This window comes from Numenius arquata, chromosome Z (genome assembly GCF_964106895.1).
Source record: "Numenius arquata chromosome Z, bNumArq3.hap1.1, whole genome shotgun sequence".
Taxonomy (NCBI): Eukaryota; Metazoa; Chordata; class Aves; order Charadriiformes; family Scolopacidae; genus Numenius; species Numenius arquata.
The window spans coordinates 14,087,568-14,099,963 of record NC_133616.1 but is presented as its reverse complement, the minus strand read 5'-3'; the positions used below and the strand labels follow the sequence as shown (position 1 = coordinate 14,099,963).

General features: G+C 35.9%; 1 protein-coding gene across 1 annotated transcript in view; it reads right to left on the bottom strand.

Moving 5' to 3' along the window:
* The window catches only part of NIPBL (NIPBL cohesin loading factor), a 124,558-nt gene that overhangs the window by 65,284 nt on the left and 46,878 nt on the right, over positions 1-12,396 (bottom strand). Inside the window, exon 9 of the mRNA XM_074165987.1 lies at positions 7,227-7,859. Coding sequence (XP_074022088.1) covers positions 7,227-7,859 — 633 coding nt within the window. The remainder of the gene's footprint in view (positions 1-7,226; positions 7,860-12,396) is intronic.

The following is a 12,396-nucleotide window of genomic DNA, read 5'->3' as shown; positions in this document are numbered from 1 at the left end:
TTCTTATCTTTATACTCCTTCATGAACATTCAGCATTACTGACCATGCCAGTTTGCTCTCACCTGACCTCCCCCCAAAGCTATATTCCAATAAACAAAGAATTGAACAACCACAGAACTCTTCCCACCATTAGAAGAGTCCCACAGTACTAGCTCCTCCCCTTGAAGAAGCGAGTCAGCAAACAGGTCAAAAATTTTATTCTCACTGCTTGCTCCCTTACAGAAGAAACTAAGAAAGTACAGTCATGAAACTGGTATAGGAAGCTTCCTAGAAACAAACATAATTCCAAAGTCTCTGAAGTAGAGACCAGAGGGCTTCCCACTGCTGCAACTCAGAGGAAGAGACTTCTGAAAATCTGAACAGAAACAGCTGCTAATTTTTAGCAATATGTTAAAAGACTTTATCGAACTTCAGGTCACTGTGCAAAAAAGGAAAGCACATCAGGAGGGATGTCCAAACTCATTCAGGATAAAACACAAAAAGACTACAGCAGTCTCTGGCATGCCTTAGGGTGTAGCAGACTTCAGAATCTTCATTTTGGTAAAGTTTTGTTTGTGTTCTTAAATATAACAATAATGTAATCAGCATAACTGGAGGATGAAATATGATCTTATAGATTTTTCTACTTAAGGATATCTGATTACTCATTATACCCTGTCAACTATAGTAATATAAAACAAATATTACACTAGAAAAAACCAAGAATTAAGCTACAGAAAAGTATAATCCAGCATCTACACTTTAAATTTAGAGATTACAAACTCTAACTTAACCTCCCCAAATTTAATATGGCTTTCACAAACAGTAAGATTTTTATTTATGAGATAGATTTTTCTGACACAAATACTGAGGTTTATCCATGTTGTTGCTTTGTGAAGGATTATAGTTTTGTAAACTGAATTGTTAAAATACCTGTGCAAAACCTGAAGTGCAATTAATTTGAAATACACAATGCAGCATGTAAGAAAAATGCAACAGAGCAACAGTAGACTTAACAAAGACTACTTATTTTATATATCACTTACAGATTAACATATCCAATTAGTTTTGTATAAACAGCAAATTTTAGAAATAAGCAATGACTTTGAAATCTCCCTTCCAGATGTTGATTGTATTCTGACATCATACCTTGGACTCAAAAATACGTTCAGTTAACTAGATCCAGTAACATTTATACTGCATGATAATGACAGAAGGTCTGTGTTTTCTTAGGTTGATAACACTAAGAGTGAACTTAGTGACTATAAACTATAGAAATGCTGGGCTTAAATTCTTATAAGGTTTTTTAATTATATATTCCATTTCCTTATCAAGATTTAAATCCATTATAGAGAACTGTCTGTCCCAGAAAAAAATAAAGTTATTACTGGGTAAGTAATATTATAAATCCTCCCATCCATCTAATAGGTTCAATCAAGGGCATACACTACATGTAAATTATATTTAATTTTTAAATATTACTTTATGCTACAGATAAAAAAGACAAAACAAAACAAAAAAACCCCACAGAAAACCAAAATAGACTTCTTATGAAACTGCTAGGTTATAGTTATTTTCTACACCTGCCTACAACTGGAGGTTACATGAACACCAAAATAAAGTAAATGCCGTTAAAAAAAAAACCCTCTCTTTTTTAGAAAAGGTTTTTCATTCAATCAGGATTTCATTCTTTATAAAAAACATAAAAGAAAGTATTTTTTTCTAGATAGATGGAAACATTGCAATACTTCATTGCAATTTCTCTAGATAGAAGAGAAATTTCTTCCTCCCTTCTTAAAACACATCTGAAAACACACACACATACACAAACACAAAATCTCTAATCTATAGGAACTGCAGGTTGCAAAGCTGCTTTTTCTTGGGAAAGCTACATGAGGTGCTGGTTTCATCCATTACATCACACTATGAAATGCAAACCTAAGAAAAGCTTGTATATACAAAATACACGATACCGAATTCTCACGTTGTTCTGCGACACAGACACACAATCATTTACATTTTACACTGCCTCAGTTCATCTTCTGGTACTAGTGACTGTAATCTTCTGCAAGATTACTATACAAATGACTATACCTGTAGCTCCATTTTTAAGACTATAATGTATTTTTGGAAATGAATGCTAATATACTGGTTATAATTACAGATTCTGTCTTTTCATTAATTGGCTACATAAAATTAGACGTAAACAAACGATTCATTCTCAAAATTGTTCTATTAGTTTCCTCTTTGGGCTTTCTGGGGGAAATGGGTGATGGGGAGAAAGGGAGGGTAGCTGGACAAGAACTTAAAAGGTAAGAGAAAAAGGTTACTTACCTATAACTGTAGTTTTGAGAGTTTTGCTCCGGCAGATTCACACTCTTGGGATGTGTGTCTCTGCTGCTATGGGCTTGGAACGAACTAAAAAAAGAAGGGCCCACAGCAGGCATCCAAATGCCCCCTAACTGATCCAGTTATTGAAAATAAAGTTATTACAGCTTCACTTTTTCCTAAGTCAAAGAATCCACAGTAAGATTCCAAAGAAGTGGGTAAAATGGATCCTCAGAGGTAAAATATATAGGGGAAAAAAGCAGAGATACGAGTAGGTTTGTCTCATTTAAAGAATGCTTCTAGAGCTTTTAAGATTAAAAAAAAATATTAGCCTCCCAATGAAACAGTTAGTGATTAATGATTTCATTACTCTTCTTACAAACTCCACAGAACAGTGCCTTTTACAAGTAGAACTCTGTAATCTGTTAAAACAGCTGCATTATATAAAAGTATCTTTAAAGTAGCCTAAAATCTAACAGTGAACATACAGTACTATGCATGGAAGAGCTTGAATTAAAATTTAGCAAATCCAAATAAAAGAAAGAACTAAAGCAATTTGAAAACGAGTCTCTGAAAAAAGATGGGTTACTTTCTGGTTTTTTCAAGTAATTTTCAAGGTTATCTTCCCTCTTCCCTTCCTAGAAGACTCAGAGCTCCTTTTAACATTAATATCTTAAATATTTCTGATTCACGGTATTTGGGGTTTTTAGAGAAGCATGAAAGATCTTGAGGTATAAACCCTAAACCTGAAAATTTATTCAGTAGCAGGTCTAAAACTTGAAGAACAAGAAGAGTTAATGTGATGTTCAAGGAAAGGTTTAGACAGAAAGTGACTGACTAGCTTTGAACTACTTGACTACGCACAAAACTAACCCAATTCTATTTGAATAGTGGCAAAGCACAAGTTAATGCAAGAACTGAGGTTACCAAAATAAAATTTCCCCTCAACATCACCCTCCCCAACCAAGGAAAAAAAGATTCCCGAGAAGAACAGAATTTCCTGGGACATAATTTTCTAAAACTCAACAGGATTTCTTGTACTTTCTTGGAGTAGTCACTTCAGAATGTGAACAAAGCACAACTCCAGTTAAGTGAAGAAAATAGGTTCAGAATATTGTTGTGGGAAAAGATAATCCCCCTTCTATATTAGGCCGCCTGAATCACTTTTTTTTCAACTCAGATAACCTAAGTCTTAATAAATAATAGCTGGATCTCTCTGTAATACTACACATCCTTTCAATAAAGAAGATATGATCTAGTATTGATTGACAACTTGTACCTGATGAAGATACAGACCACTGTGAGGAGGGCATGGGTACGTCATGTTCCGTGGATTTGTTTAGTTATTCTGAAGCTATTAAACATAACAAATATATTAGAATATAACTTTTGGTGCCAAGTGCCTTAATCTCCAAAATCTCCAGCTATTCCTTTCATTAACAGACAGACAAATTAATTGCAAAATTAATCAATACAGAGAGACTTCTTTGATGGGAAAAGTAGGAAAAGGAGATGGACTCTTGTCCTTCCATACAGGAAAAGGATGAAACTAACTTTTTCAAACTCCGCACCTCTCTATCATCATGAAAAGACCACATAATCCACTTGATTCAAGATCTAAATAGACCAAAAGGACAGAATTATAAAAAAAGAGCTCTGAAAAGCACTCAGATATGAGGCAAAACATCTATATTATAAAATCACACCATATGCATATCTCACATACATTAGGTCCAATCTACCAGATTTTGCATTAGTGATTTCTGCACTAAGAATTCCTTTTTCAGAAAGCAAAAAGCATGACAATCAGGTTCCAGAAAGATATACTGCTTTTCAAAGACACTTCTGCAAAACCCTGTGTTAGTTCCACCTCTGAAACAAAGACTGCCTTCCACTTTTAACGACTTCGTTTGGTGGAAACAAAGTATTTTAACATTAATTTGTTAGAATTAATCACTTATTACAGAAAGTACTATAATTAGCAAAGGGCTCCAATCTCTAGTTCCCACCTGTACCAAACATTACAAAAGGACCTCGGCATTAACAAAAACCTCCTAGCATTGCCTTAGTCAAGTGCATCGGTTGTCTAATTTTTAGCAAGAACCTCCCCCTCCCCCCCCCCCCCCCCAAAAAAAAAAAAATCTTTGCCTCTCCCCTGGAATAAACAGTTCAACCACACTACTGGTCCTCAGTAGTGGACTGCAGACCAGTAGCCTCAGAAAGAACATGTCAGATCCAACATTTCCAAGCCTTAGAAACAATGCGTCACATCCAACCAAAGCCTTAGTGTTAAAAAGAAAGAATCTGAAAACCTTTGATGAAGCATAGTAGTATAGAGATCTCATGTCTAAAAAAAAGGACAGAAGAGATCACTGATCTTCTATCAAAACTTGTGAGTACAATTCTACTTAAAGTCACTTATGGAAGACAACAATGTGTGCCTACATAGAAAGTGTAGTGTGACAATAATGTGTATCCCCATGTCTCGATTACAAAAGCAGCAAAGATGATTTCATGCGGATTTTAGCGTGTGCTAGAATCTTGAGTAAGTTCTCTAGAGGGACACTTGCTGTGGTAAAGCATCAGCTAGCATTCCCCTTCTAACTAGATCAAGTACGTGCTACAATCACACTATTTTCTTGACATAATTTGATCTGAAGTCACAGTTTATGTACTAAAATGTACAAACGCCAGGCTTTTGAATCAATAGAGCAAGCAGCTTTGCAAAAATGAATTACATATTTAGGAGTTACTGGATATATTTCTAACAAATATATTCCCATAGGAACAATAGAAGAAGCTTCCTCTTGCAGTCACACCAAACCAAACAGCTATAACTACAACAATCCCAGAGTGTATCAACTTGTAGACATATTACAAACTTATAAGCAACAGCAAAAGCATTACCAAAAAATAAGAACCACATTTCTCCAAAGTAACAGCTTTTCAGGAATCTGTCCCAACGCTGCTAAAAGTCCTGCTACTGTTCATTCACAGCTGAAACCTCAGCAGCCAAAGTAAAAAGAGCTGCTGTCTAGATAGGGGCAACTTACCACCATTGCATAAATGGTGATCACTTGTCCCAGTGTAAGGCAGCAACTCTTGCACCTGATTCATAGCAACTGCAGGAGCTCAGGAAGAACTGAGACCTGCCAGAGGAGGCAGGTAGAAGGGAAGCATGAGGCTGGAATCCTAATTTGGGACGACTGAGCAATGGTGAAGGGAAGAGAGCTCTCCTTTCCCCAAAAGAAACAAATCAGTCCGTCCATGGCATTGTAATTATGACAAACAAACTTTACAACTATTGCTCAACATTTCCTGAAAGCCAGAACAAAAGAGAAGGCATGTTTTAGTCTTGCTCTAAGTGTTTGAAAGCTGCTGTGCATCATCAAAAATACAGTGCATTCTTCCAGGTGCTTCTCAGCTAAAGTGTGCTGGAGATCCTACTTGAACTGTGTGGATATAAAAGTACTTTTTGAAGTATTAGGAGACAAACCACAAGCTCTCTATCAATAAATTTAAAATTAGTAGAAGAGATTTAAGCAAAAGTAACAAATGCCCCATTTCATTAAATTAAAATTAAAGACAGTAGAGATCTATTTTGAGGCGAGCACATGTTTTTTCCATATATTCACAAACAACATTTGCTAAAAAGACTTGATTTAGTTATCAAATAAGAAATATCTAAGAAGTTAAACCTTTTAGTAATTGAAACAACCATTTTTACAAACAAACACGCACATAAACTCTCTCTCCCGCTCCCACCTCAGCATCTTTAAAAACAGAAAAAAAATGTTTGAATAGGGAGAAAATTTGGGTACTCTCTGCTGGTTAAAGACCCAAACTGTGAGTAAATTCAGTTGTGCCCATGCAAGTCTGTCCAAAATTGACCATTTTCACCTATGAACTTCCAAAATCAGAATTTGTGCCATTTTCCACTCGACAAGATTTTTCTTGGTTACACCATAAGAGACTTTTTTCTCAGAAGTTAAACACAGTGCAGAGGAAGCTTCTGAAAAATTCTTATGTTAACCTATCAGTATCTGATTTATAAAATACATCTTATCCTCAAGATTTACATGTGAATTTTGCATCTACTTTTGAGATTTCTGAAGCCTAACACCTTCAAACAAGTTAACAACAGAAAAAAACAACAACAACAAAAAAATCCAGAGGACAGATTCAACGAAATCAGCTAGGATGATCAGTACAGCTACTGAAGTGAAGAAAAAACATTTCAGAGGCTCATCTGGTTCTGTGCTAGAGACCATATAGATATATAGTAGCTCTCTAATGCTTTTAATGCCTACGTAATAATGAATATCTGGTTCAACAAACAATGGAGAAAACACAGCAGTATATAGTACCAAATCATTACACTACCTTTAAAAGAATACATGTGATTTAATCTAACACCTCTTTCACATCAAGTTCAAATGGGGATATGAATAGAAATGAAAAAAAAAAAAAGAAAAAAAAAGAATTTTCCTATATTCTCTTAAATTAGGCAACATGGGTAGTTAATTAATAACTACCAAAACTTACTACAAATTTTGACTTATGGTACTTCTGGGATTTTAGAAACTGTAAACAACATGAATTGTACTTCATTCAGTCTCATGGTTCAAAATAAGAGTAGCTTGAAAAGAATTTTGAAACATAAGAACTTCACTTTCCATCCATTAAGACCCCCAAATAAAGAATACCAGGTATTAAAAATATGCATATATGAGAAATTACAGTTAATTGTTGGAAGGGAATGGAGATGAATGTCGCAGAAGAACCTACACTGAGTAAACAGAACTAAACTATGTGACAATGACAGGAACTTTTTTATAGATATATATATATGGGTTCTATACGCATATATATATATTTATATAATATATATAGTGTATACACACACACATTCCTTTTACCTTTATCTTGCACTTCTTTTGAAAATCGCTCCCTTTCAATAGCTGATTCACGTTCTATCCGCTCAATTTCAGCCAATGCATCCAATTCTACTTCATCATATGACGTTATAGTTCCTTGTTGCGAAACCTGTTGCTGTGTCTGTACCACAGGAGTTTGAGGTTGTTTTGCAGCAACTGAAGTGTTCTGTTGTAAAACAGGCACTTGTTGTGCCTGAAGGAAAGCTGTCTGTTCATGCTGCGGCAAACACTGAGCAGCGTTTAGTGGGCGGTTAACATCCTGTGGAGTAACGGGTGTTTTAGAAGTCTGTCCTGGGTACTGCACATTAAAAGGAATATCACCCTCTGACACACTGCTGTTTTCCAAACCAGAAAGCATATCATCCTGCTGGTCCATATCCGAAGATCTTACACGAGAGAGTCTTAATGTAAGCTTAGTGGAGTCCTTGGAAGGAGAACTAATGATATCATACATTGCAGCTTTTTCAGTCTGGTCTTTTTCATCCTTGCCTAACTTCATTTTCTTTTGTTTCTTTTGCTTTCTTTCTGGAGAATCTAACAATATGTCTGGGGGAACATCTCTAGGTGATGAATAAGGTGGAGGCTGAGATTGTTGGATTAAAGGTTGTCTTGATCCTAGAATAATAATTCAGAAAAACTGAACAGTTATGTTGTTTCATGTTTATATAAAAACACACTAAATATAACCTACATTATTTTAATGTGTATTTCTACATATATCTGTGTTCACAAAAGGTCTAAATAAGATTGGTAGGAAGCACATCATTCCTAGATCAAGATGCAATCAAGACAGCTGCAGCGTATTTCCTAGGAATTTCAGCAGTCCACTGCAGATAGAGAAGTGATCATTTCAGAGAAGACGGAACAAAAAAACCCACCACCAAAAAAGATTAAATAAAAATAGTACCTCCCGGTTCAGAATATCAACTATTAGAAAATGAACAATGAAAGCAAGCTGACTACAGAATAAGGAAAGATCAAAAAGACTCTTAACAAGGTCCAGTGATGAAGACTTAATGATCAGTTTACAGGCATTAGCCGTTTCAGTCACACATTTTAAATTTAAAAAAAATATCAAAACATACACAAGCTCCTTAGCTTTGATTCTGACAGTTCATTTTCAACTTTCAAGTTTTATTTTAGGTAAACTCATTCCAACCTTCCCCACTCATTACTATCTAGAAAACACTAATTCTCTTAGGGCAGGGAATAGTAGAAAAATGCCTTATCTCCCCTCTTTTTTTTTTTTTAAACATATGAATTTTTACTTCTACATGCACTCATTCCAGGCTTTGAGTGTATCTAGAGAAATTTTTAAAAGAGGACATTTTTAATTAAAACATTCTCCAGTTAATCACATCTATATTTTGCTCCTCAAATTAAACCAGCTCCCTATAACTGTTAGCCCAGAAAAAAGATTTGAAAAACAGAGAAGCTTTTCAACCTGTCCCAATTATAATTTTGATCTATAATTTTTGGCTTAAAAAGGAATACTGGTGTGGAGAAAAAGAATAAAAAGTAAAGGAAATGCCCATTGGCTGGAACTATAGGGCCAGCCTCTTCTTGTTAAAGCAAATATTTATCAGACTCCATTGATCCATTGGGCAATACTGATCTTCAGAAAGCAGTGACTGAGATTATTATTAGTCATTCTGGATCAGGTCATCATAGGTCAGTACTTCTAACAACAATCAGAAACTAATTGGAATACAGGTCCCCATGTGCTTCATTCAAGAAACACCACTAAACAAGCAAACAGTTTTATTCTGCAGCTTAAATTTCTACCAGATATTTTAAGAAATATTAAGGCTCATTAAGCAATGTACTGACATGTAGATGAAAGAAAGAATGGATACCTCTAGCAAAGCTTCAATTCACATGAAAGGTGTGCCTTTACTGATGACTTCTTTGCACAAACTGCTATACTTCTTTTCTCTCCTAGTACATTCTGTGAGAAGTCCTGTAACTTCTCTATGTATGGTACAAAACGGGCTTAATCTTACCCCATCTTGACCACCAGCAACAACTCCATACTCTGCCAATAACATCCACAACGTTGGCAAGCCTTGTTTTGATTCATCCTGATTCTCAAGATCTTTCCACTACTCCACTTCCCCTCCTCAAATTAGATACCACACTCAACCACCAGTACTCAAGTCCTGGCTACACCCTATGAAGATCTCTCACTTGCCTTTCACCATAGATTCTTATTCTTGTGATGCTCCCCCCCACCAATTGCTGTCTCTCTTGCTAATTTACAAGATTGTCTTAATGTAATGTATAGCAGAAATCATTAGCTACTGATTTCTTTTATGGTAGTGACTACCACTCAAGAAATACAAGCTGCCATTTCTATTTCTACAAATATTAGAGGCAGCTCAAAACTTTTCAAAGGGATCTTACTGACATCTTACTCTTGAATTATCTCTTACATGATACTTCTGAAGTTGCAACAATGGAACATTTACTGATTTTCACATTTACACTTCAAATAGAGGACACAGATTTGATTTTCCATTGTCCTAAACTTTTAAGTAAATATGACAAGATTGTTACGATTTGGTATTAATTTGGTATTTTTCACACTGAAAAATAACACTGCAGCAACAGATAAGGTGGTTCTTATCTTGAGGTAGATTTGAGGAGGTCAGAAGGATTTCAGTGTGTTCCATTGATCATACTTTGAATCCAGTAAATGAAGAAATGAAAGTAATGTTTTCCCTCTCCTAAGCAGCACTGCGAATAGGTATTTGAAAGTATCATCCTCCTGAAGGAAATTCCTGAAAGGTGTTGATAGTAAAGCCTATAAGCCACATTTTAAGACTACACGTTCCGGCAATAACTTCACGTATTTCTGAGATGTCTAATGATGGTTAAGCCTCTGGCAACAAGAAAGCTTAGAAGGTACAATGCCTATGTATTGAGGTGAAAAGAAAGTGAAAAAAAAATGAAGTATTCTGGAACAGTTTCACTCTACCAGAGACTTTAGCAGTCTGAACAAGTATGACACATTGAACAAGTACACATTCTGTTGGATGCTTAGACTTCAGGCAAACCATCACCCATTATACAGAGAGAGTTGTGCTTCTTACTGCTAAAGTCAGTCTGGAATATCTCCTATGGGAGAAGGCTTGAGCCATTATATGTCTGAGAACAAAGCTCTTACAAGACTTGTTGATAATGGAAGAAATGTTTTTGTGGAAAGAATACACAGACAGATGGGTATGATCTGCTTGCTGAACCAGTTGAGATTCCAAGGTTGAGAAGGTTTGTTCTTCAAAATGCTGTCAATGTAGAAATCACACAATGATGTTCAGAAATGATCTTTGGGAGTGAACTGAACTTTAGAATATTCTTTAAGAACAGAGAAATACGCAGGCAGCTTTTGAGTCTCAATCTAGGGCTGTGTGGTAATTCAGGAGAGAAAAAAAAAAAAAAAAACCAAAAAAAAAAAACACCTTTCTGCAGTTGCTCTTCTATAGTACCAGTACAAGAACTGCGTGCAATCTCTTTCTATATGCCAAGAATATGTAAAACTTGTGAGATAAAAAGAGAATCTCTAATGATTTGGGGAAGTCATTGTATCGTTACTGAACTGTCACAATATTGATGGTCAACCAGGTAACACCAAATTTAGCTAAGAAGCAGGTAACATCAATAAGAAATACGGCCTTTACAGAGAACAAACACATCCATCAACAATACCTCCACAGTCTTTCAGTAACAGCCATCCTGACCACCTGTGATAATCCTGAGACTGATTCTCTATATTAATTACTTTTCCTAATTCCTAGTGGTAGATAGCACTGAGTATGGAAGAAGTTTTGTCATCTACTGTAGCAATTTTTTGTGTTACATTTTTTACTGTAAACACCTTTTTTCTGTGACTTGACTAATTTTTTATGAAACCCTTCATAATGCAAGCAACTATAAAATGCATTGCATTGACAGTGACTTAGCCTTCTTAAAAATGTAAAAACCACTTCTTGTTTGTTCACCCCTGGAATGGCTTCACTTGCTCACTGTGCATCAGTAACTTGGGTAGCAAACAAATAAGCTTCTGTCCAGGAGATTGCACACATCACTGACATCTCCATCTCATGGTTTTTGTCTGCACACTTTCTAATCACACCACAGTACTCACACCTTATTTAAGCATTCATGATACTTCCTCTGATCACCTCTGAGCGTCTTCAGAGAAAAGACCACTTGCCTTTCAGAGCTGATGCACCGAAGTCACACAGCTGATCGCATTCCTTGTTGTAATCCACATGATTAACAAACAACTATTCACGTTACCAGGAACTTAGGAGTCACATCATTTATGGAATTTTAAAGAATTATTAGCTTTTCACTTGCACAACAACAACTTCCAGAGGGTCACTCAAAGGGTCATTCCTTCAATTCCCTTGCAGGCAGGTTCCCAGAAGTTGACAGAACGTGTTTCATCCTACATCCTCTTTTGACAGAAGTACCATTCCCTATGCATGAAAGCTGTAAAAAAACTGCTAGGGAACAAGTGAAGACCAACGTCTAATACTTTGTTCATAGCACATTTGAGAGAAACTTCAAGAACACTCAAGTGCTATGCCTGTTTAAATCCACAGCAAAGTGACCCCCGAGACTTCAGAAACATCATTTAAGTAGGTACCAAATTGTTGTACAAACCTGGACACAGCACTCCAGACTTTTTACTGGAAAAGTCTTTGGAAAGAGAGGCTTTAAGGAATGTGTATGTGCTACATGTGTATTATTAGACTTAACATCTGAGTAATTTTACTGTAAATAAGTTCCTAAAGGCAGAAGCTGGAGAAGGAGAATAGAACCAGAGCATCCGTATTGCACTCATACTGATGTTCGTCTGTTGGAAAAGCTAAGAACATGGTGATAAGAGAACCTGAGGAACACACTGCTGCTGGAAGATTTTAAGGGATTGCAGTTACAATGTGTAAATAGAAGCATCTCATTTTTTTAAATTTAATATGTTTCTATGTACCACTTTCACATAAATGGAATATTTTCATGAAAAAGGGATCAGACAAATTCACCCTGGAAGTCTGGCTAAACCAGTCTCAGAACTGGTAATAATCACCTTGAGAATTTGTGCCTTCAGGAGACTCAAAAAGGGAAAAACAGGCCCTTCGAAAGGATG